This window comes from Heptranchias perlo, chromosome 19 (assembly GCF_035084215.1).
Source record: "Heptranchias perlo isolate sHepPer1 chromosome 19, sHepPer1.hap1, whole genome shotgun sequence".
NCBI classification, from domain to species: domain Eukaryota; kingdom Metazoa; phylum Chordata; class Chondrichthyes; order Hexanchiformes; family Hexanchidae; genus Heptranchias; species Heptranchias perlo.
This window is the reverse complement of record NC_090343.1, coordinates 4,556,087-4,582,421: the sequence shown is the minus strand read 5'-3', so window position 1 is coordinate 4,582,421 and position 26,335 is coordinate 4,556,087. Positions and strand designations below refer to the sequence as shown.

The 26,335-nt window shown below is 47.1% G+C and overlaps 1 protein-coding gene across 1 annotated transcript; it reads left to right on the top strand.

Annotated features, from left to right (window-relative positions):
* poglut1 (protein O-glucosyltransferase 1) lies at positions 1–24,961 on the top strand. Its single transcript, XM_068000202.1, has 11 exons — positions 1–85; positions 4,754–4,844; positions 6,252–6,395; positions 9,742–9,877; positions 12,918–13,039; positions 15,043–15,102; positions 17,493–17,592; positions 19,097–19,155; positions 21,012–21,179; positions 22,477–22,533; positions 23,155–24,961. The coding sequence occupies exons 1-11, from the start codon at positions 7–9 to the stop codon at positions 23,309–23,311; spliced, it is 1,173 nt and encodes a 390-aa protein (XP_067856303.1). The 5' UTR covers positions 1–6; the 3' UTR covers positions 23,312–24,961.
* Positions 24,962–26,335: the final 1,374 nt, after the last annotated feature.

The following is a 26,335-nucleotide window of genomic DNA, read 5'->3' as shown; positions in this document are numbered from 1 at the left end:
TGTGCGATGGCGGCAAGATGGCGACTGCTGGCGGCGCTTCTGTGGTGTCGGAGTTTGTGGGCGGCCGGCAGCAGCGATGGAGCAGGTGAAGCGGCTCACGGCCGGGCCGGTCACTCCAACCACGACGGGAGATGGGTCCGGGTAGCGGCTCCTCGAACTCGGGCATTCGGGCTAGAATGATAAAGGAGACCGGGCAGAATGGTGGATAGGGGAGGGGGGGTGAGAACAGGGGGTACAGCACAGGGTGGGGGAGGAGAGAACAGGGGATACAGCACTGGGGGGGGGGGGGGGAGAAGAGAACAGGAGGTACAGCACTGGGGGGGGGGGAGAAGAGAACAGGAGGTACAGCACAGGGTGGGGGAGGAGAGAACAGGGGTACAGCGCCTGGGGGGGGCGAACAGGGGGTACAGCGCCTGGGGGGGGAGAACAGGGGGTACAGCGCCTGGGGGGGGAGAACAGGGGGTACAGCGCCTGGGGGGGGGAGAACAGGGGGTACAGCGCCTGGGGGGGGAGAACAGGGGATACAGCGCCTGGGGGGGGCGGGGGGGGGGAGAACAGGGGATACAGCGCCTGGGGGGGGCGGGGGGGGGGGAGAACAGGGGATACAGCGCCTGGGGGGGGCGGGGGGGGGGGAGAACAGGGGATACAGCGCCTGGGGGGGGCGGGGGGGGGGAGAACAGGGGATACAGCGCCTGGGGGGGGCGGGGGGGGGGGAGAACAGGGGATACAGCGCCTGGGGGGGGCGGGGGGGGGAGAACAGGGGATACAGCGCCTGGGGGGGGCGGGGGGGGGAGAACAGGGGATACAGCGCCTGGGGGGGGCGGGGGGGGGAGAACAGGGGATACAGCGCCTGGGGGGGGCGGGGGGGAGAACAGGGGATACAGCGCCTGGGGGGGGGGCGGGGGGGAGAACAGGGGATACAGCGCCTGGGGGGGCGGGGGGGGGAGAACAGGGGATACAGTGCCTGGGGGGGCGGGGGGGGGAGAACAGGGGATACAGTGCCCGGGATAGCACAGCACTGTGGAGGGGGAGACCAGGGAGTGCATCACCAGAGGTGGAGAACTTGGGGGTAGAGCACCTGGGGGAGGAACCAGGAGCACTGCTCCGAAGTGGGGGGTGGGGAGTGCTGGGCATGGGGCAGGGCACAGGAGGAAAGAAAGAACTAACTTGCATTTATATACAGCCTTTCATGACCTCAGGACATCCCAAATGCTCCAGAACTAATGAAGTACTTTTGAAGTGTAGTCAAGGTCCCACAATTAGCAATGAATGACCAAATAATCTGTTTTAGTGATGTTAGTTGAGGGGTAAACAAGTAAAGGCAGAAACCCTCAAACTCATTTTAAAAAGTACCTGGTTGTGCACCTGTGGTGCTGTGACCTACAGGGCTACGGACCAAGTGCTGGAAAGTGGGATTAGGCTGGGTGGCTCATTTTCGGCCGGCATGGTCTGAAAAGCCACCTTCTGTGCTGTAAATTTTCTATGATTCTATACTGTTCAAGAGAACTCCCCTATTCTCTGAATAGTGCTATGAGAACTAGTCACCTACCAGTTTTTTGGCTGTAATTGTTGGAGGGCTTAGTGAGAGTTCAGAGACATGGTTGTGGGGGGTGGGAAACACCTGGGGGAGAGGCAGTGGTGGGCACTCGGCACAATGCTGGGGGGATCCAGTCAATAGCACTGGGCAGAGTACTTGGGGGCCAGTGCAGGGTAGAAGGCGTTCAACCAGATGTGAACACAGGGCTCCCAGGACATCATCGGGACTGATGCAGAGTTATCATAGGGAGAGGGAGGTAGGCAATGCAAGGTACAGTACTAGAAATTAATGTGGGGACTGGGCATGATTCACTTTTGACCCTGGAGGTGCTGACGCTTCATTACTGAGGGAGTGCTGCATTGTCAGAGGTGCCATCTTTCAGATGAGACGTTAAACCGAGGCCCTATCTGCCTGTTCAGGTGGACGTAAAAGGTCCTGCCACCATTTGACATTTCTATTGGCATCCTGGCAAACATTTATGCCTCAACCAACACAATTTTTAAAAAACCCAGATTAACTGCTCATTTGTCTCGTTTATATTTGTGGGATCTGATGCACAAACTTGATGCTGCATTTGACTACAAAACAACAGGGATTTCACTTCATAAGTAATTAATTAACTGTGAGATGTCCTGAGGGTGTGAAAAGCACTATATAAATGCAAGTTCTTTCTTTAGCTGTGGTTTGAAGCTGCAATACTTTGGGCAAAAGCCAAAAACCTTACTAGCTAAGTTAACACACTGTATCTGTGGATTCCCAGCAGAGTGATGCATTCTCTTATTAGAAACTGCATTAAAATGGAAATCTAATAGTAGGAACTGTTAGTGCAAATAGTTGATTTTCACAAAAACAGTAAAAGCTGGAAACGTACAGCAGGTCAGTAAACATCTGTGGAAAGAACAGATGCTGACTGATGTGTATTCCCAGCTTTTACTAATTTTCTTTCAGATTTATGGTTTTTTGCTTTTTAGTTAATTTTCATATTAGTTGGTGGTATCAGCAATTTCCCCGACATCATAGAAAATAAAAGCTCTTGTACTATTAACAGATAAATCTATCATTGAGATTGTAGCGGTGGGCAGTTACTTAGACCATTCCAAACCTAAACATTTAAAACATTCTTCGGAGGTTTGTTGTGCTTGCATGTATGTGTCTGTCTCTAACAAGATCTGCATCAGTCCCTATATTTGAAACCTGCATGGAAAGGTTTGAAGCAGATTTAGTTCTAAGCAGTCTTTGTAAGGAGAACCAGTGCTTCTGTTTTCATTTGTATTCTTAGCAAGACAGAGTAAGTCTGTAACAAAAACATTTGTAGAGTTAATCCTTGTACAGTGAAGCAGCCCCAACATGATGAACGACTGTCCAGCAACAGTCAGAACCAAAGAGATACATTGCAAGTTAACCTACTCAGCTGGTGTAATTACATGTTTTTTTTTGTACAAAGTTATGTGTTGCATTTAATGCTTTGGAAGAATAAGAATTGGGATATAGAGGACGCATTTGGAAACGTAATCATGAATAAGAATGTACGATTGCAAAGATTACTCGCAGGAAATTCTAAAAAGTGAGACGGGGACTGGTGCCTGATTGGTCGCCAAGAGTTCAAACTTTGTGTCACCTCCGTACTAAACAGTACTGCACATGCTGGTACAAGGCTGGTTGACGCGAGGAAACTCAATTCTCAGTAGAACTGGCCGAGCCAGATACAACTGGAGTATCGGAATTGCCTGATGGTGGCACTGCTGCACTACAGAGCGAGCAAGCTGTAGTAAACAGGCAGTGAGAAACACTGTATTAATTCATTGCATTCATTCCATGCAGCTGTAATTTCTATAGTGGGAACATTAGGAACAGGAATAGGCCATTCAGCCCCTCAAGCCTGCTCTGCCATTCAATCAGATCATGGCTGATCTGTACCTCAACTCCATTTACCTGACTTTGCTCCACATCCCTCGATACCCTTATCCAACAAAAATCTATCAATCTCAGTCTTGAAAGCTCCATTTAACCCCCAGCATCCACCTCCTTTTGGGGAGAGAGTTCCAGATTTCCACTACCCTTTGTGTGGAAAAAGTGCTTCCTGATTTCACTCCTAACTGGCCGAGCTCTAATTTTAAGATTGTGCCCCCTTGTCCTTGATTCCCCCACCAGAGGAAATAGTTTCTCCGTATCTACCCTATCGAATCCTTTTAACATTTTAAACACCTCAATCAGATCACCCCTCAATCTCCTATACTCAAGGGAATACAAGCCAAATTTATGCAACCTGTCCTTGTAATTTAAGCCTCGGTATTATTCTGGTGAATCTGCACTACACTGGTAATTTTGGGAAAGCTGCAAACACATGTATCAGTCTGGAGAGTTACCCAGTAACCACTGGTGAAAGTGACTCACTGCTGACGGTGTTGAATATGTAACTATCTGAACTTTTAAATTCTTCCTGCTACACACCCCAAGGTGTTTTTTATATATATTTCAAAATATTTCATAAAATTTAAGGATACACACAGTTCAATGTAAATACACAATTACAATTCAAACAATACAATACAGATCATACACACTCTGATCCCATTATTACAATTCAAAACACAATACATATCTTCTGATACATTCTGTACAATACAAAGTGGGATGGCCTTACACAGGTGGCCTTTCCCCGTAGAGTCTTTGCGTAGGCGATACCTCGCTTCACCTGTTAATGTTTGTGCTCGTCAAGTTAGGGATGTCGGTAGGAAATAGAACATTTTTCCACCCAGTGTTAACACCAACCGCTTCCAAGTGAGGTGCAGCACACCTAACGCAGAGTAAAGAGTAAAACTCCTTCTACACTTACACCGATCCAAACCTCATCAGTGCGAATTCCATTTCCCAAACAGCCATCCTTACGGTCTGACTGAATAAGGTTCTCGGGTGAACATCCTTTTCAGGTCTTATTGCAACAGAAGTGTCTTTGCTGGTGGAATATGGAATTTCCAAAAGATCCACAAGTTTGCTTTTTTTTAAAAATTAACATATTTACTAGTAACCTTTTTGTATTGGTGGGTTCACATATTTGATGTATTGGACTCCATGGGAATCAGGCCCACATGCTGTAACAAGGCAATGAGGGGACGGGTTGGAATTACTGGCATCGCTCTTAATTCAGCCAGAATCATGCTGTTGAATTCACTCGGCATTTCTTAACTACAACACTGTCGTCTTTATTTTTTTTAGATGAAAATTGGCAAAAATACACAGACCGGATATCAGCAGCTGTGGGATCTTACCAACCCTGTACCCAGCGCAACTGCAGCTGTCACCAACGGTGCATCTCACATTCTAGAATAGTCTGTCTAGTCTTTTTAATGTGTATTATAGTTTTTGAATTATGTCTTAAGATTATCACTTCCCTCCCAACTGTGGCCGCCAATGGCTTCAGCTCCCTCGCATTTCACCCTCCAGTCGGGGATCAGATGAGGTTCTGCCCTACCCCTTCTCCTCTTTGTCCTCTTGATGAAGCCTCTGGTGGCAGGTATCAGATTGAGGCCAACACATCCATGGAGTCGGGGCAGGAGGAGCCAAACACAATATCTCATATTGCTGCAACTCCTCAACAGGGGCCAGATGATCTCCTTCCCATAGCAGGCAGACAGATTGCACTTTGCCCAACTCACTGGGGAAACGACCTTCTCTGCAACACGCAAACTACCGCATCTCCTGCTGCTGCTAGCTGCAACTTTTTACCTGCTACTGGGCCAGCAAGCCAGAGGTTGGGAGTTCAAATCCCACCGGGCCAAGTTGTGAAATTAAATTCAATAAGTCTGTTAACCTGTGGGCTGGCACTGGGAGAATGAGTACCAAAGATGCCATTAAAAACCCATCTGATTCACTGATGTTCTTAAGGGAACAGACTCTGCCACCCCTACCTGGTCTGGCCAGCATGTGACTCCAATACCACACCATGTGGTTGATTATTAATGTTCCCTGAAGTGGCCTAACAGACTACTCAGTTGTAAAAACAATTTCTCAAGAAGGTGGCTCACCACCATCACTTTCTCAGGGGCAATAAATGCGGCCTTGCTAGTGTTACCCACATTGCTGAGAAAAAATGTAAGAAGATGAATTCTCACCACCACCACCTCAGGTGATGAACTGCAACCCTCCCCACAGAAAACATGAGTGCTTAGTTCCTGGTGGTAGTTTTTAACACCAGTGAAGATTTAAGGGTAAAGTTTCAGGGCCCTCATACATGCAAGACCTGAGCAAATCATAGATGGCAAACGGCAGGCAGAGAACCCCCCACAATTTCCCGATGCTCGCTCGAGGCGTGCGAGAGACTCAGAGGATCTACCCTTAAAAAAAATTTATGACGTGTCTGAAGTATTGTTGCATTCTCTCACTGTTCCCCTGAATGAATTACATCCACCCTAACTTCATCTGTGCAATGGTTTGAATGTTTTACCTCAGTTCACAGAGTTACCGGTGCACCTTTGCTTGTAAAAATGCTGTCAGATGTGCGATGCTTGTGATTTGTATGTCGGTCATACTCCTCAAAAGTGGGTGCACAGCCTCACTGTTAACTCAGACCCCAAAGGGTACAAATGCGTCAATAGACTATTGGTGTTTGCTGTGAAGATGGTAATATAGACTGGAAAAATATAAATGAAAATCTTTGAACAGTGAGCCTTTTTTTTAATGACCCTTTTTTTTTAATATACATATTTTTACCCAGTGTCCTAAAGGATGACCTTTCACCCTTCCAGCAAGGGATCTCCAGTGACATGATGGCGGAGACTGTCAGTCAAGACGTGGGGACTCACTACCAGATAATAAAGGGCAAGCTGTATCGCCAAGACGACTGCATGTTCCCTGCCAGGTGGGAGAGCGGCCTAGCCTGCTGGGATTTGGTGCATTTATTCTAGGACTGAAATGAACCACAGCGTAGAGTCTTTTCCTTGAGAGATTTTTGACCATGAAATTCTCCAACATCTGCTAACCACCGGAGACCTGACTCCACCATCTGTAATGCTGCTTGTTCAGACAGACATCCTAACATGCAGTGAAGAATGGGTAAAACCTTCAGTAGCATATACTAGAAGTGAGTTGCGCAATAGGATAAGGAAAGATTGAAGTTGGAGATCAGACAATGGTTCTGAACTTAATCCCTGGTCTTTGGCCTTGAGCTGAACTTTTTAACCTGATATCCAGTCTGTTGCCGGTTCTGCCTCTTTCCATTTCTGGAACATTAGCCCTGACACCTCACCTCTCCCACTCTGCTGCTGTAACGCTAATCCATGTGTTCATCTCAAGGATTGATTTCTCCAATGGCTTCCTTGCTGGTTTCCCCGCCTCTATTCTCCCGAAACATTGGGTAATTCAGAACTCTGTGACACAAACTCGTCCACACAATTCACCCCTTTGTCCCAGTGAATTGACTTCAATATCCTCATCCCCTTTTAAATGGCTTTGCTGCACTCTGTCTTCGAGTCATATGTCCCAAGCCCGCACCCTGCAATCCTCAAACTCTGGGTTACAGTTTGGTCGATGCTCCACGACTGGAGGTTAATCCTTCCGTCATTTTACCCTGGCCCTCTGGCACTCTCTCAGTTCCAAAACCAGTTTGCCTAACTACCCCTCTCCCTGTCTTCAAAAGCCTCCGAAAAGCTCACCTATTCGAATGTGTCTCTCTTAATCCCTCTTGCCCACCTCCCAGGTCGTGCAAGCATTCTGAGGTATCCTTTTACATGAGCGCTATATAAATATCTCTTGTTTATAGTACATGCATACGGTTTCAATTTTGTGTGTGATTAGTTGGACTATTTATGCTTTTGGCCAGTTTTTGATTAATGGGAAATCCTACATTCAGCATATATTAAAATATATTAGTTGGACATTTAAAATATGATATTAGTTGGATGTTGATAGTTGTGTGTATTGTTCAATAATATACAAAACCAGGTTACTTTTCAAGGAGCTAATTTTCAGGAAATGTACAAGTAAGGAAAATAATTTTTAGAAACAGGTAAAGGCCAATTTCCCAAACAAGCCCTTCTCTTCTTGATCGATCTCAACCCCATCCTACCCACCATCTTGCCATAATCCCTTCTCTTTTCAGAAGGAGGCCTATTTGCCTCTCAAACCCATTTACACCACCACTTATTCCACAGCTGTAATGCCCTTTGGGTGAAAAAATTACACCTAACTTTAAGGGGAAGATAGATAAGTACATGAAGGAGAAAGGAATAGAAGGATTTGCTGATAGGGTGAGATACAGTAGGGAGGGAGGAGGCTCATGTGGAGCATAAACACCGGCACAGACCAGTCAGGCCGAATGGCCCGTTTCTGTGCTGTAAATTCTATGTAACTTACTCATTTTTGTGTCCCTGGTACTCGACTCCTTTACTATTGTGAACAATTTGAATTATAAATTCAGAAATTCCAGGACAGAAGTTGGTCATTTGGTCCATTGTGCCTGTGCCAGCATTATCTCCACATTGGAGCTATCCCCTGCTCTTTAATATTTTTCCTCTTCAAGTGTTTGTACAATTTTCTGTTAAATGCTGTGATTGAGAAACTCCAGCAGCCACTTGCAGTAATGTATTGCATAATTCCAAGAACCTTTGTGTGAAAAATTCTTCTAACCTCCCCTTTATCTTTCAGTACTAACACTGAGTTTGTGCCCCCTTGTTATCAATTCACTGACCACTGGGAATAATATTGCACTTTTTACATACCCTCACAAGTCCTTGTCAAACTTTAAACTGCTAGTAGATCTCCCTTTAACTTTCTCTACCATGAATACAATCCTAGGCTTTCCAAGTCTCATCATAACAATATCATAGGAACAGGAGTAGGCCATTCAGCCACTTAAGCCTCTTCTGCAGTAATCCTTTAAGCCCCAGTAACATCCTAGGGAATCTACATTGTACCTTTTTCATGAATGCAATATTCTTCCTAAAATAATGTGCCCAGAACTTCATACAGTACTCCAACTGTGATCTAACCAGTTTTCTACAGATATCATCACTGCCTTACTTTTCTATTGAATGCTCCTTTACATAAATCCCAATTGCCTTTTCTGTGGCTTTTTCCACTTGCGATCCTGCTTTTGCAGATCTGTGTGACTGCACCCCTGGATCAGTGTGTCTGCACCCCTAGATCTCTGTTCCTTTATTTCATTGAGAATTTTACTGTTAAGGGTATACTTTCAAACCTTGTTCTTTTCCCCGGAGCAGCTAGATTTTAAAGTCCTTTTCCCCTCTGCACACTTTTCCAACAGGGAATTAATTTGTACTGCAGTCTTCTGGATAGAAGAGCAGGTATATATTGCTAGCATTGGGGTACATTTCCCTCTGTTTACCAATGTTAGTGAAGAAGTACATTGTGAGTTTATCCACGAACATTAGTGAATGGGGGTATATACCCCATGATAAAGGCAATTAACTCCACTTTTTTTTTAAAGTATCTGTATCCAGTTAAAATATTCATTGGATTAGATTTTCAGTAAAATTTGTGGAAGTTATTGGGTAGGAGTATGAGCATCTAGTAGATAATATTAAAGCTCTCTTTACAAACTTAAAGCTTTCTGTACAAACAAGGCTATAGTTTCAAACACAAGGCCATGTGAGTGTAAGAATGAAGATAGATCCTTCAGCAGAACCAGTTTTCTCTGTTTCATCTCCAGTTTAGCTTTTCCCTTTCTAAAGCACGTGTCTGGCATTTCAAATCTTTGCTTTTCCTCTATCTGTTTCCCCTATGCAGCCCTCGCATCCAAGAAGCACATCTGGTGGAGCTAGTCTATCTAATTGTCCTTAACCCCATCACTGGGAGAAGCTCACCAGTCGTTTGGTGCCGCTCCCTGCGGCAAAGTGCTTGAGATGGGGCCCTGTGCATTTCGAGTTTGAATCTGCATTTTGCCCAGAGTGGTTTTCATTCAGGAAAACTGAAATGAAAAAAATGCTGTTGGGAAAGAAAAACTGGAAAACTAAAATCTAGCAAGCCAAAACTAACAGGAGAATCTATAATAAAAACATGAAGCTAAAGACACACTGATCTATCTCCCCGCTCTGGCGACATGCCTTGGAGCGCTAATGTACAGCATTTTACGTTTTTATATATTTTTCTCTCTCTATCTCTCTCCATTTGTAGCTCAAACACTGTTGATCTTTGATAAGGCACTAAGTCAGCTGATTGACTTTAACCTCTTTCTGTTTGGAGTTTAGATGCAGTGGGGTAGAGCATTTTATACTGGAACTAATCAACGAACTCCCTGACATGGAATTTGTGCTCAACGTCAGAGACTACCCTCAGGTTGCAAAGTGGATGAAGCCCATCAGGCCTGTTTTATCCTTCAGCAAGGTAAGTGGAGAAGGAAGCGATGAACATCGACCAGCTTTCAAACCTGGAGTTTATACAAATCGCACATCTCCAGTTTCTGGGTGACACTGAAGTTCTGCCTATAGAGTTTCTCCCTCTCATAGAGTTCACAAAAAAAAAGAACTTGCATTTATACAGTACCTTTCAGGATGCTGCAGGCATTGAAGTACTCTTTGAAGTGTAGTCACATGTAATGTAGGGAAACGCATTAGCCAATTTGCGCACACCCACAAACACCAATAAACTAAATGACTAGACACGCTATATTAGTGATGTTGATTGATAAAGGTTGGCCAAAACACCAGGAGTTCCCCCCACCCGCCCCACTCCTCTTCCAACAGTGCCATGGGAACTTTTACGTCCACCTGAGAGGGCAGATGGGGCCCCGATTTAACATCTCATCCGAAAGACAGCACCTCTGCATGCACAGTGCTCAAGCAGTGATGGCGTGAGCTAATCTTTGTGCAGGGCTTGAGTGTTATTCAATCTGCAAATATCACCATCATAGATGCCAGCATCCAGCCAAATGGTTCACTCCATGGTGACATTAAGAAGTGGCTGAAAACACAGAACAACAACAACTACTTGCATTTATATAGCACCTTTAATGTAGTAAAACGTCCCAAGGCGCTTCACAGGAGCGATAATGAAACAAAATTTGACACCGAGTCAAAGAAGGAGATAGTAAGACAGGTGACCAAAAGCTTGGTCAAGGACATGTTTTAAAAAGCGCCTTAAAGGAGAATAGAGAGGAGGTTTAGGGAGGGAATTCCAGAATTTAGGGCCTAGGTAGCTGAAGGCACGGCCGACAACGATGGTGCAATGAAAATTGGGGTTGTGCAAGAGGTCAGAATTGGAGGAGTGCAGAGGGTTGTAGGGCTGGAGGAGGTTACAGAGATAGGGAGGGGCGAGGCCATGGAGGGATTTGAAAACAAGGATGAGAATTTTTAAATCAAGGTGTTGCTGGACCGGGAGCCAATGTAGGTCAGCAAGCACAGGGGGTGATGAGTGAACGGGACTTGGTGCGAGTTAGGATACAGGCAGCAGAGTTTTGGATGAGTTCGAGTTTATGGAGGATGGAAGATGGGAGGCTGGCCAGGAGAGCATTGGAATAGTTGATTGCAGCAAAGGCTGAGTCCTGACAACATCCTGACTAGCACTGAAGACCTGTGCGGCAGAGCTAGCCACTCCCCTAGCCAAGCTGTTTCACTACAGCTATGACATTGGCATCTACCCAACAATGTGGAAAATTACCCAGGTGTTTCCTATCCACAAAAAACCTGATTTAATCTAACCAGGCCAATTGGCACCCTATCAGCTTCCTCCTAATTATCAGTAAAGTATGGAAGGAATCATCAATATTGCCATCAAGCGACACCTGATCACCAACAACCTGTTCACCAACGCTCAGTTCGGGTTCCGCCAGAGCCACCTGGTTTCAGACCTTGCCATGGCCTTGATCCAGACATGGACGCAAGAGCTGAATGCCAGAGGACAGGTTAGAGTAGCTGCCCTCGACATCAAGGCAGCATTCGAATGAGTAAGACATCAGGTGCCCCGGCAAAACTCAAGTCAAAGGGGAAACGCTCCAGTAGCAGGAGTCATACCTGACACAAAGGAAGATGTCGGTGGCCAATCGTCACAGCCCCAGGACATCACTGCAGGAGTTCTTCAGGAAAGTGTCCTAGGACCAACCAACTTTAGCTACTTCATCACTGACCTTCCCCCCATCATAAGGTCAGGAGTGGGGGCTGTTCGCTGACTTTCCAGTTAGCTTCATTCACAAGTCCTCCAATAATGAAGCAGCCCTTGCCAGCCTACAGCAGGACCAGGATAACATCCAGGATTGGGCTGGTAACATTCGCATCACGAAAGTCCCAGCAATGACCACCTTGAACCAGAGAATGCCCAGCCATCTCTCCTGACCTTCAATAGCACCAGATATGGTTTAACCTGATCAGCCACATCACACTGTGGCTACAAGACCAGATACTGTGCCACAAGTGGCTCACCCTGACCCTTCTGGTCTCTCAAGCATTTACAAGGCTCAAGTTAGAAGTGAGATGAAATTCTCACCACTCACCTGGATGTGTACAGCCACAACAACACTTGAAGCTCGACACCATCCAAGACTAATTAATTGGCACTGTAAATTCTATGTAATATAACATTTTTACTTGCTTATATATTCTCACCCTGTTTTGCGGCCTGCAGTATCTATAGCAACTATTTTATAGAAGAGTTATTTCATAATCTAATGTTATATTTGGTGGTGCTAACAACTGAAGATGTTATCTGTCCACCACCAGAATCATTCCATTTTGTCTTTTTGTTTCCTTTGGGCAAGAGCTGGCAACAAATGAGTTGAGAGGCGGAAGGGGAGCTGTGAGGGAATGTGAGTCTAGGGGGATGGGGAACGAGGTAACTAGGGGGAACATGAGACCAGGGCATGGAGAGCAGGCATTTGGAGAGGCAGGGACTAATTAGGAACAGTCAGCATGGTTTTGTGAGAGGAAAATCATGTCTCACGAATTTGATTGAGTTTTTTGAAGGGGTAACCAAGAAGATAGATGAGGGCTGTGCAGTAGACGTGGTCTACATGGACTTCAGCAAAGCATTTGACAAGGTACCGCATGGTAGGTTGTTACATAAGGTTAAATCTCATGGGATCCAAGGTGAGGTAGCCAATTGGATACAAAATTGGCTTGACGACAGAAGACAGAGGGTGGTTGTCGAGGGTTGTTTTTCAAACTGGATGCCTGTGTCCAGCTTTAGAGTCTTCAGGTTGGGAACTTCTTCCTTTTTTATGACTGAAGCAACGCAGTGATTTGAGCTCACACCGAAATTGAAGCAGAATTTGTGGGCGAAAGTTAGTAAGATTACGTAAAGTCCAGACTCTCTACATTAGAGTGGAGCAGTAGGTTCGGAGTGAGGTAGGTGGAAGATAAACATTCAAAACAATCCATAACTCTGCCTTTACAGTGCATTTGTTTAAAAATTGTAACTTATTTCTCTCTTGCAGACGTCAGAATACTATGACATCATGTACCCCGCGTGGACCTTCTGGGAGGGAGGTCCAGCAGTGTGGCCCATTTATCCCACAGGCCTTGGACGTTGGGATCTAATGAGGAAGGAATTGAAAACGTGAGTCAGATTTGCTGTACAGACTCAGAGCTAAAAGAACTCTCTCTTTATAGAGACTGACCGAACAAGTGGTGGGTGTGTTTGACTCACAGCCCAAAGACTCTCAGTTCTATCCCTGGCTCTGCCATTCACTCTGGTTCATTTATCTGGGTTATGCCTGTGGGATCTGGTGGTTGGGATGGTGCATGGAGGGCCCAAGGAAGGCAGGCAGACCAGCCTCACTGAATCACATCCCTGCAGGCCAGTCATACTGTCTGTGGCCCAACATGCTCATGGCGGTCTATGATACGATTAGATGCTTCAATAATCACAGAGCACACACAAACTGAACTAAAAGGAAATGTAGACTCTGATTTAGTTTCCTCTTATTCTTGATGCTTACAAACCACACCACACTCTTCCACTAGAAAGAAAGACTTGCATTTATATAGCGCCTTTCATGATCTCAGGACGTCCCAAAGTGCTTTGCAGCCAATGAAGTACCTTTGAAGGGTAGTCACTGTTCCTACATCACATCAGTGACTACACTTCAGAAGTGCTTCATTGGCTGTGAAGTGCTTTGGGACGTAATGTGTGCAGACAATATTGCCACTAAATTCCAATCCAGCAAGGAGCTTCTCTAAGGAATGTAATATTCCATTGCAATTTGATGATTCCTATATTGCAGATTCCACAGGTTATTGTATTTGCAGATTGAAAGATAACTGACCCTAAGTAGACTGGACTATTGTATTTTCAGGCTTTTTTTCCCCCTAAAACGCAACTGTAAAGCCACACGTCACAAGCTTCCTAAAACCATTGCCACTTTCCCCGTTGTAGGCCGGCTGCCACCTATTCTGGGGCTGCTTCGGTTCCCAGCACTGACACTTTTGATTCCAAAGTCACTGCTTCCCTGCATAATGCCACCACTATGACCCTGAGACACGCTACTCCACCAAAAGTATCGTTCCTCTTTCCCCTAATTCCACCGCTGCTCTCCTACAAATACAGTTACCATAATTTTCCTCCCCAAAGAATGTTATAGAAGTTCCTGAGAAATTTTTGATGTGTACTGAACTGACAGTATAGAAGGACCAGGAGTTCTTTTGGTCTATTGCCATTTCAGCAGGGACACCATTTGGCCATCATGCCTACATTAGCTCCACAACAGAGCTATCTGCTCTAATCCCATTTCCCTGCCCCATTTAATATTTTCCTATGTTTAATCCCCTCTTAAATGTTGTTAATTAATACCTTGGGGATCATGAAGCTTTTTCTTCTTGGTGTCAGTCTGGGTCCAGTGGTAACACTTTCACCTCTGAGTCAGAAGCCCCACTTGAGCCCCATAATCTAGGCGGACACTCCCTGTGCAGTACTGATGGAATGCTGCACTGTTGGAGGTGCCGTCTTTTGGATGAGGTGCTAAACCGAGGCTCCATCTGCCCCCTAAGGTGGATGTAAAAGATCCAATGGCACTATTTCGAAGAAGAGCAGGGGAGTTCTCCCCGGCGTCCTGGCCAATATTTATCTCTCAACCAACATCACTAAAAAAAAAACAGATTATCTGGTCTTTTATTGTCTTGCTGTGCGCACATTGGCTGCCATGTTTCCTTACATTACAACAGTGATCACACTTTAAAAGTACTCCATTGGCTGTGAAGCACTTTGGGACATCCTGAGATCATGAAAGGCACTGTGTAAATGCAAGTTCTTTCTGTCTGTCTGTCTTTCTTTGTCTTTCTGTCTGGTGTACTTGTGATTGCCTCTCTCAGCAGATTGAATGGATGAGGCAGAATCTCTGTCAGCGTACAGTGCGCATGTAGAGAGAACGGGCTCAGTGGGCCCAATGGGCATTTCTTCTTCTTTTACCCTTTTAAATGGGTTCTACTGCAAATAAGCAGCAAAAAGAAGTGTACAGTGGTAATGTAATCCTGATCTTGTGGAACATAACATATGGGGTAAGTATTTACAGTGAACAGCACCTACAACTTAAAGCTTAATCACCCTTTTTCCACCTTCGCTAGATCTGCTGAAAAGTGGTCTTGGGAGAAGAAAGTCTCAAAAGGTTTCTTTAGAGGATCACGGTAAGGTTAATAATTATATCAGTTATAGTGCAGCCCCTAACAGCGTATGGTAGCTGGGAATCACTGTAAAACTAGATTACTAATCCTGGTCTCCCTGAAACTGGTGTACGCTTCTCTTGCTATTCACAGCATGAATGCTGATCCCATAGTCTACCTTTGTAAAAACTGCAGTGAAAATAGGTTAGATCAACACAAGAGACCCACAGAATGACTGATGTGGCACTGGTGCAGTTGGGGGCATGTTCTGAGGCTTGGGCCGAGGCACACTGTTGGAGGAAAGCAGAGGGAGCTCAACTCTGCATCTAATCCGTGCTGTACCTGAGCCGAAAGTGAGCAATACTGACAGAAATGGGAAAGTGTTCCGTTCTCTAGCACCAATGTTTCTTGGCTTGAAGAGCACATTATTCACAAAAACACGTAACCAAAAAGAAATTGAGTTATACGGCAGTTCTCCATTACTGATCTACCAATCTCACCCATTAGTATCTCTTATTCTCTGATCCTCTCATCATTTCCTAACTCTGCATCCACATCTTAAGCCATTCCGTAATCTTTCTGTCCCACCCACAGCACTAGAATCACCGGAGACGGTCACCAATGATATCCTCAATTACTGAGGCACACAGTAGCTCCTCGTTGTCCTCTGCCTCTCCACAGACCTTGGTTGCTCCTTACTCTTCCATTACTTCTCCACTATGGTTTTCCTCTGTGGTACCAATCTATCATGGCTCCACTTCTATCTGTCCCAGTGCAGCCAGTAGATCTCCATTGTGCCTCAAGGCTCAGTCCTTAGATCACCTTCCATTTAAATAATGCCCCTTGATAATATCCTGAAGCACGGGTCAACTTCCTAATGTATGCCGACCTTGACCTCCATCACCATCCTTGACCTCATGACTAAGTTATACAGCCCAACTGCTTGTCCTACAAATAGTCAAGGATGAGCCTGAACTTTTTCCAACCTTAACTTCGGCAAGACTGGTAGAGAGATTGATTGCTATGATTAGTCAACAACTCCATTATTGTTGTATCATGCAACTACCAGGATGGGAGAAGGCGCACTAGATGGACCTTGGTCCATTTTCATCTAGCAATTCCTATGTTCCTATGACTGAGGCCATCAGTTCAGCTTCCATCAGAAACTGCATCTCCATTTCCAATTCCATCCTACTTCACAACTGCTCACTCCAAAAGAGCCCAACAGTGCATTCTTAATGTCCTGCTCAATCATGGACTATATATGGGGTTTTAGACTCGGCTCACTTTCACAACATTGTCCATCCATGTCCTCTGCTCACCAAAATCATCAAGCATATCTTTGTCACTTCCTGACTTGATTTCTCCACCGCTGTCCTTGCCGCCCTCTGGAGCTCTAATCTGCATAAGCTCCACCGTGTCCAGATTTCGACTGTTTGTATCCCATCTCAGTTGAGCCTGAACTTTATTGCCCCCACTCTGTCAGCCTCTGTTAGTTTCCCCTCCCCCAGTGCATTGACTTTAAAATCCTCAGTATCATTTTCAGATTCTTCCACGGCCTTGCTCCTCCGGCAATCCTCTCCGGCCCCAAGTTCCAGCATGCACGCTGCACGCTTCCAATTCCCGTCTTCCCTGCCTCCAATCCACCATTGGTGGCAGACCTTTCAGCCATCACATCCCAGCACTTCGTCTTGCCGTCTCTCTCTTCCCATCTTCAGAAAGCCTCCTGAAAAGCTTCCTCTTTGGCCATGCTTCTGGCCACCCTCTCAATCGCTCCTTCTTTCTTCCTGGGGCTCCCAGGCCCTAATAAAGTGTCTTGGTAGATTTTGTTATGTTTCCAGCATTTTCTGTTTTCTATTTCAGATTTCCATCTTTTGTGGCTTTTCTATTTTTGCTGTTGATAGTGTCCTATTGTGGAAGTCCATCTGTTGTAGATCTAATCACCTTCACCTGCGTGTGTCTAGGTATTATTAATATTTCGTATACCAGTCAATCTCCAGTGGCACCGCACAGAATGAGTCTAGACTGAGTGTAGTGTTCAGATGGAGTGGGATTAAGGGGCGGGAGATAATTGGACCAGGGTGCATAGATATAATCGGTCACCCCATTTTAAAATCATATATTTATTTAATATATAATATGTGCACTTCCTGTTCACTATTCCCATTATAAATTCATAGTTCCGCATTTATAATAGAAGCTAAATAAACTTGTCACCCTGTAATTACAGCCTCCTATCAGTCTCTCACACGCGTGTTCATACATAACCGCAGAGGACTGTGATCTGTGCGCGGGTGTATGTACATGTGTGTGTCTCTATGACGCGCACACACACACACACACACACACACACACACACACACTCTGCTGCCATGCTATGCTGACAGGATGAAATTGGTTTGTTCCCATTTCAGGACAAGTTCTGAACGAGACCATCTTGTTCTGCTGTCTCGGAAGGAGCCCTTGCTGGTAGATGCGGAGTACACCAAAAACCAAGCCTGGAAATCTGAAAAGGTAAAGTCCAGGAGTTAGTTGATGAATGATAGTCTCTTGTCTAGTGTAAGAAGTCCTACATGAAGTGCAGTCTCTACCCAGTTGATAGCGTACATAAAGTCACTGTATAAGACTGCTCCTTATTGGTATAAACCGGAATTACGCGAGGAACCTTATTTAATGTGCATCTTCCGCATCCCCGATTTTTATCCCTCCACCATTGGCAGCCGTGCCTTCAGCCGTCTGGGCCCTAAGCTTTGGAATTCCCTCCCTAAATCTCTCAGCGCCTCCATCTCCTCCTTAAAACCTACCTCTTTGACCAAGCTTTCGGAGACCTGTTCTAATATCTCCTTCTTTGGCTCCGTCAATTCTTTTGTCTGATTACGTTCCTGTGAAGAACCTTGGGATATTTTATGACGGTGCAGGCGCTATATAAATGCAAGTTGTTGTTGTTGCAATGAGGCCACAAGTAGGGTAGCTGGTGTGGGATAATGAAATAATCAGTGGTGCAGCAGGGGCCCACTCTCCTGAGGATGGGATGAAGTCACATGGTTGGTGCAGAGTAGAGGGAGCCTTTTCTGTACAGCTGTCCCTGACTGGGGAGCTCTTAACGGGACAGCGTGGATGGATGGAACATTTACTCGGCACCTTCACTGTAGAGATCTCATCTGCCACTTCAAATGGATGTTAAAGATCTCATGGCACAGCTCGAAGGAGAGAAGGATGTTCTCCCGATGTCCTGGGGCCAGCAATTCTCCATTGACCAGCGCCACCAAAAGCAGATTAACTGATCGTTCACTAGGTTGCTGTTTGTGGGATGATCTGTGTGAAAGAGTGCCATGTTTGCCTTCATAACAACAGCCACTGCATTCACATTGATTGGACGTGACAAGCTTTGCTGTATATGGATGAGACGATAAACTTGAGTCCCTGTCTGCCCTCCCAGGTGGACGTAAAAGATCCCATGTCACCATTCGAAGAAGTGCAGGGGAGTTCTCCCCGGTGTCCTGGCCAATATTTATCCCTCAACCAACGTCACTAAAACAGATTATCTGGTCACACTCTTGTTGCTGTTTGTGGGATCTTGCTGTGCGCAAATTGGCTGCCGTGTTTCCTACATTACAACAGTGACTACACTTCAAAAGTACTTCATTGGCTGCAAAGCGCTTTGGGACATCACGAAAGGCGCCATATAAATGCAAGTCTCCCTTTCTTTTTATTTCTGAGGTATGATAAATACTATATAAATGCGAGGCTTTTTTTTTCCATCTGACCCTCCTCGGCCGGGAGTGATTGATGCCGATTTGATGGGTGACAAAAGAAGTGTTGCACTTTCCAGCAGCAACAATCCTCACCTGAAAAAACATCAAAGTTTCGCCGGAAAGAAAAATGCAACCTCCAGCATTACTGACGGATTTATTCATAATTCCCAGCGCAAAGGGAACGCCCAAGCAAGGTGTTTTTGCACCTATATCTTGACCATGAATTGTTGGCCTGATGATGTATTACTTTGGTTTATTTGCAGGATACCCTGGGAAAACCTCCTGCGAAAGAAATTCCGTTGGTGGAGCATTGCAAGTACAAGTATGTTGTTCGAAACCTTATCGCTGCCAGCTGAGCACGTCCCGTGCAGAGTCCCCCTCCGACCCCCCGACCCCCACCGCAGAATTGGGATAATAATTAAAACCCAGGAGTACGCAGCAGGTCAGTCAGCACCTGAAAGAGAAAAGTCAGGTTAACATTTCGGGCAGGTCCACTCATCAAAAGTCAGTGAGCATGAAACATTATCCCGTCTTTTCTCTTTCAGACGGTAATGGACCTGTTGCGTACTTTCAGCAGTTTCTATCTTTAATTCAGCAGCCCACTTTGCTGTAGAAGCAAGCTCAGATTGTCAACGGGGGTGGGGCGGAGGGAAGAGGAGAGACAATCAAAGACGTATGTGATACTGAAGCAACATTAAGCAGTTCCATATCATATCAAGGTGCCTCCCCTGAGCTCAGAACTCTCCCTATTGTCACTGTAGTTTATATTCACACATGCTGAAATGCAGCTGAGTGACTGGCATTTTCAGTGTTTAATACAACATGGCACTTCATGCAAGAAATCCTCGCTCAATAGATGCAATCATCAGGACGACTGTTAGCGTGGATTTTGGACTGTTGAATTAAAGGCAATGATGAAGTGACTAATGGGTACATGACAGTGGTATTTACCCTAAAACCACAGACCCACGTATGTTCAGCTTCTGTCACAAATTTGCTGTGGACCATCTTCGTTCTTCGTGGATTTAGTTCCCCACCATCCTTGTGAACTAGCACAAGGAGTGTGTCACGGTGAACAAGTGTATCACGGTGAAGGCCAGTTGTGATTGTCACGATGCACTGCTTCTACAAGATACATTGCATAGATTTTTTTTTAATGCTTCATTCTTCCCATTTTCCAGATGTTCAGTTGAGTGAAGTTCCGTTCACCCATCACCCCTGTGCTCGCTGACCTACACTGGCTCCCGAACGCCTCAGTTTTAAAACTCTCATCCTCATGTTCAAATCTCTTCATGGCCTCACCCCTCCCTATCTCTGTAATCTCCTGCTGCCCTACAACCCTCCGAGATCTCTGCGCTCCTCCTATTCTGGCCTCGTGCGCATCCCCCGTTCCTTCGCCCCACCGTTGGCGGCCAGGCCCTAAGCTCTGGATTCCCTCCCTAAACCTCTCCACCTCTCGCCTCTCTCTACTCCTTTAAGACGCTCCTTAAAACCTACCTCTTTGACCAAGCTTTTGGTCACCTGTCCTAATATTTCTTTGTGGTTCGCTGTCAAAGTTTTTTGTCAAGATTACACTCCTGTGAAGTGCCTTGGGACGTTTTACTATGTTAAAGATGCTATATAAAGTTGGTATTTCTGACTGAGACGAAGCACAGGGCACCTCTCCAGCAGTAAAACTCTTGTACTTCCCAAGGAGGAGTGAAGAGCCTGGATTCCTACAGCCATGACATGTTTGCCCAAGGAGTCTTGCAAAGTGAGGATCGTCTTCCAAACAGACTCTCGTATCCGGGAGCGTTCCCGGGTGCCTCTGCGATCAGGACTGGTCAAGCCCCTGGGAGGGGAAACCTTCCCTATCTGCTGGTCGAGGACTTACTGCAGCCGGCATCATTGAAGCTCCGAGCTCCAGTCCACATGGAGGGTGGTGGGGCTGCTGCGCTGCCTGTGAAATGCTTGGTTGTGGCTTTCAAATCTCCCCTCGCAAACCTCCAGACCAACATCACAGAAATGCTCTTTGTTAATGAGGGAAACTTCAGTGACCTGGCTGAGTCCAGGAGATCTGCCAGCCTGTGATCTTTAATTTAGCTACACCTGTTGCCTCACACATTGAGAAATAATTAAACTTACTGCTTTCAATTAAAAAAATGAGAGTCTATGATTTCTATTTCTATTTTTTCCCAGGTATTTATTTAATTTCCGAGGCGTTGCGGCCAGTTTTCGATTCAAGCACCTCTTTCTGTGCGGATCGCTGGTTTTCCATGTCGGAAGTGAATGGCTGGAATTCTTTTACCCGCAGCTGAAGCCATGGGTGCATTACGTCCCTGTCGATCAGGACCTCTCTGACGTACGGTAAGACTCGAGCTTGGACAGCAGCTTCAGTGGCAGATCACTGGATCGTCTCCTGCAGGAAACGCAGGCCTGAGTCTTAATTGGCTGTCAGTCACGTTTGGACTTCCCCAAGTGCATTTCACAGCACTGATTCTGTCTTCTGTGGAAGGGAGAGGAATTTGTCTTGGCGCAGGGGCCGGCGACCGTGCAGCCGCGGCGTGCGCAGGGGCCGGCGACCGTGCAGCCGCGGCGTGCGCAGGGGCCGGCGACCGTGCAGCTGCCAGCGTGCGCAGGGGCCGGCGATCGTGCAGGGGCCGGCGATCGTGCAGCCGCGGCGTGCGCAGGGGCCGGCGATCGTGCAGGGGCCGGCGATCGTGCAGCCGCGGCGTGCGCAGGGGCCGGCGACCGTGCAGCCGCGGCGTGCGCAGGGGCCGGCGACCGTGCAGCCGCGGCGTGCGCAGGGGCCGGCGATCGTGCAGCTGCCAGCGTGCGCAGGGGCCGGCGATCGTGCAGCCCCAGTGTGCGCAGGGGCCGGCGATCGTGCAGCCCCGGTGTGCGCAGGGGCCGGCGATCGTGCAGCCCCGGTGTGCGCAGGGGCCGGCGATTGTGCAGCTGCCAGCGTGCGCAGGGGCCGGCGATCGCGCAGGGGCCGGCGATCGTGCAGCTGCCAGCGTGCGCAGGGGCCGGCGATCGTGCAGGGGCCGGCGACCGTGCAGCCGCGGCGTGCGCAGGGGCCGGCGACCGTGCAGCCGCGGCGTGCGCAGGGGCCGGCGACCGTGCAGCCGCGGCGTGCGCAGGGGCCGGCGACCGTGCAGCCGCGGCGTGCGCAGGGGCCGGCGACCGTGCAGCCGCGGCGTGCGCAGGGGCCGGCGACCGTGCAGCCGCGGCGTGCGCAGGGGCCGGCGACCGTGCAGCCGCGGCGTGCGCAGGGGCCGGCGACCGTGCAGCCGCGGCGTGCGCAGGGGCCGGCGACCGTGCAGCCGCGGCGTGCGCAGGGGCCGGCGATCGTGCAGCTGCCAGCGTGCGCAGGGGCCGGCGATCGTGCAGGGGCCGGCGATCGTGCAGCCGCGGCGTGCGCAGGGGCCGGCGATCGTGCAGCTGCCAGCGTGCGCAGGGGCCGGCGATCGTGCAGGGGCCGGCGATCGTGCAGCCGCGGCGTGCGCAGGGGCCGGCGATCGTGCAGCCCCGGTGTGCGCAGGGGCCGGCGACCGTGCAGCCGCGGCGTGCGCAGGGGCCGGCGACCGTGCAGCCGCGGCGCTTTTCCTAAATTTACTGGCTGAAATGAAATACGTGTTTATTTGTTTCTCTGTTCCTGTAGGGAATTGTTACAGTTCCTTAAGGAAAATGACAGCATTGCCCAAGAGATCGCAGAGCGGTGAGTATAAATCCTGCAGCTGTATAATAAAAAAATCACCAGTGGAACCTGGCACGAATACTAAGACCATACTCTCTTAAATCTGTTCCCTTTTTACTAGTTTTCTGGCTTATTATTCTTTGTGTTTGTAGTTATTCTGTATTTGTTTCTCGTTTAAGTTTTGGCCATGTGATCCCGCTGCAGTTTTGTGACTGTTGGTCACACCTTAGAATAACATCTTGTGCTCATTAACTTGAGGGAATGGACCACCTTCTCATTTCAGGCATCCAGTGTCAGTACTCTGACATCAGATAAAAGCTGGATGAGATGCAGAGTTAAAGCTTCCTCTGCAGTGCCCAACAATGCACCATACCCCAACCTCACAACAGTAACTCCGACTGTGCCGTGACAACGTTCTATTTTCCACAACAGCCACCTAAATGATATTGCCAATCTTGTACAGTGGATCTGTGGAGGCTTTGTACTAAAGATATACTCCAGCCTACGCTGTAGAATAGTTTCCATTATTTTATCTGTTATTAACACTGGGATAATGGGCCTATAGTTGCCCGAGTCAGATTTCTCGTCCTTTTTAAAGATGTAACTCGGTTCCTGACGGGCACCTTTACCCCTCCCCCACAGGGGCCGGCAGTTCATCCTTGATCACTTGCAGATGGAGGACGTTTCCTGCTACTGGAGATTGCTGCTGGTGGAATATTCCAAGCTACTGCTATACAAACCAAAGAAACAGAAGAACTACAACCAGATCCTTGCCAAGCACAGACGAACTGAGCTGTAGCGTCCTGGACACAGATACGTTCATAGCAACTGGGGGGTCCCTTCGATTGTCCTGGACACAGATACGTTCATAGCAACTGGGGGGTCCCTTCGATTGTCCTGGACACAGATACGTTCATAGCAACTGGGGGGTCCCTTCTATTGTCCTGGACACAGATACATTCATAGCAACTGGGGGGTCCCTTCGATTGTCCTGGACACAGATACATCCATAGCAACTGGGGGGTCCCTTCGATTGTCCTGGACACAGATACATCCATAGCAACTGGGGGGTCCCTTCGATTGTCCTGGACACAGATACGTTCATAGCAACTGGGGGGTCCCTTCGATTGTCCTGGACACAGATACATCCATAGCAACTGGGGGGTCCCTTCGATTGTCCTGGACACAGATACATCCATAGCAACTGGGGGGTCCCTTCGATTGTCCTGGACACAGATACATCCATAGCAACTGGAGGTCCCTTCGAATGACACGTATAGTACGTTCCCTACTAAAATTCGAACATAGTCGACCACATTTCCTGAGCTGGATAAATTTCCTGTGGGTGTTTTAATAAGATTTTATGGAATTTGTAACTTTCCCCTGCAGCCAGTCAGTAGAGGCCAGCCACCTCACTGACTGGGAACCACAGGCTCGAGCTATTTATGGTTTCTCCTCCATCCAATTTAAATTCCAGAGGAACACGAGAAAATATGGAAAAGAAACAGCCATTTGGCTCATCAGGACCTCTCACAAATCATGTATAATCTTCTCAATCGTGGACTCGAACTCCTCCCTTTAATCTACTGAAGGAAGGCCCAGTGGAAATTCTAACGCAGCTCCAAAGGTAAATGGAGGCAAACTCCTGAAAGTCTTCTGTAACCTTACATCCTCGTTATTCATCCTCGTCTTTGGTGTGATATTCCCGATACTGTCAGCAGCTGGAGCCAGTGAGTCCCTCCCATCATTCCAAGGCCCTGTGTGAACCTGCACACCGAATTTAAGAACATGAGAAACAGGAACAGGAGTGGCCTGCTCCGCCATTCAGTAAGATCATGGCTGATCTTCTACCTCAACTGCATTTTCCTGCCCGATCCCCATGTCCCTTGATTCCTTTAGTGTCCAAAAATCTATCTAACCTTCAGCCTATTACTGTCCAGGTGTTTTTCCAGCTGCTAATTGATGGAGCATTAACTTTATTTTTGCCCTGGAGTCTATTCCACACATTGACCAAACGGAGGAGCCATTGGTCAGTTCCTGGTGCGCCTCTCTTTCTCTCTCTCTCTGTCCCTCTCCCTTTCTATCCCCCTTTTCGTGCTGTAGGTCCTTGTCGGATACAAGGAGGACGGCAGCAGAAACTCCTCTCACCCCCGGCGTGACAAGGAGCTCGCTCCAGCGCCACTGTGAATGGAGATGAGCTGCCATCTTGTCTGTAGTGTTTTGGGGTTCACCAGGGCAATGTGGCCGGTCATGCTTTTTCTGCAGGATATCAGACGCAGTAACCGTTAGACAATAAAAAGTACATTTTCCTTTGCTGTGCTGATTTACCAAGGCTCTTCGAGCAAAGCACGATGGGCAGAAAAAACATTCAACAACAAAACAGCACCAATCACTGCAACTGGAAGAGATGGATTTGACCAATCTAATAAAAAGATTTTTATAGATTGTCTGTGTGGGTTTTTATGTTAATTTTATTTAAATTATATCCAAACCAACAATCACGCTCTGAACTTCAGAGTAAATTCCGAAGTTTTGGGGCAGAGTGAAGGATTGAAATTCCCTTTTATTTTACAAAATGGTCAAGCTTTTTGTCTTTAAAAGTAAAACTTGCAGTTGGATTTTCAAAAGGCCTTTGCAGCTAAGGTACCGCATTGTAGACTCGTGGCTAAGATCAGGGCACGTGGAGTCGGGGGACAAGTAGCGGAATGGATAGCAAGCTGGCTACAAAGCAGAAACAGAGAGTAGGAGTTAAGGGTAGTTACTCAGACAAGCAAAAGATGGGAAGTGGTGTTCCACAAGGATCGGTGCTGGGACCGCTGTTCACCATTTACATAAACGATTTGGAATTGGAAGAACAATTTCAAAATTTGCAGACAACAGCAAATTGAGGGGGTGTAGTTAATACTGAGGAAGACATTAATAAACTTGCAGAATGGGCGTGTAATTGGCAAATGAATTTCAATATAGATAAGTGTGAGGTATTACATTTTGGTGGGAAGAATAAGGGGCCACATACTGCTTGGATAATAAGAGTCTTAAGGGGGTAGAGGAGCAGAGGGAGCTGGGGGTATAGATACACAAATCACCTAAGTGAGTGAAGTAGCGATGCAGGTTAATAAGGCCATTTAAAAAAAACAAGCACTGGGGTTCATTTCTAGAGGGATGGAATTGAAAACCAAAGAAGTTATGTTAAACTTGTATAGAACTTTGGTTAGACCACACTTGAGTACTGTGAACAGTTCTGGTCTCCATATTATAAAAAGGATATAGAGGTCCTGGCGAAGAACATACAAAATAGGAGCAGGAGTAGGTCATATGGCCCCTCGAGCCTGCTCCGCCATTCGATAAGATCATGGCTGTTCATCGACCTCAACTCCACTTTCCCACCCATCCCCATATCCCTTGATTCCCCTGGTGTCCAACTATCCATCGATCTCAGTCTTGAATATACTCAACGACTCAGCATCCACAGCCCTCGGGTAGAGAATTCCAAAGATTCACAACCCTCTGCGGAAAGATGTTTTTTTTCTCATCTCGGTCCTAAATGGCCGACCCCTTATCTTGAGGCTAAGCCCTCCAGGCAGGGGAAACAGCCTCTCAGTATCTACGCTGTTAAGCCCTCTCAGAATCCTACATGTTTCAATGAGATCACTGCTCATTCTTCTAAACTCCAGAGAATATAGGCCCATTTTATTCAATCCCTCTCCTCATGGGACAACCCTCTCATCCCAGGAATCAATCTAGTGAACCTTCGTTGCACCCCCTCTAAGGCAAGTATATCCTTCCTTGAGTAAGGAGACCAAAACTGTACACAGTATTCCAG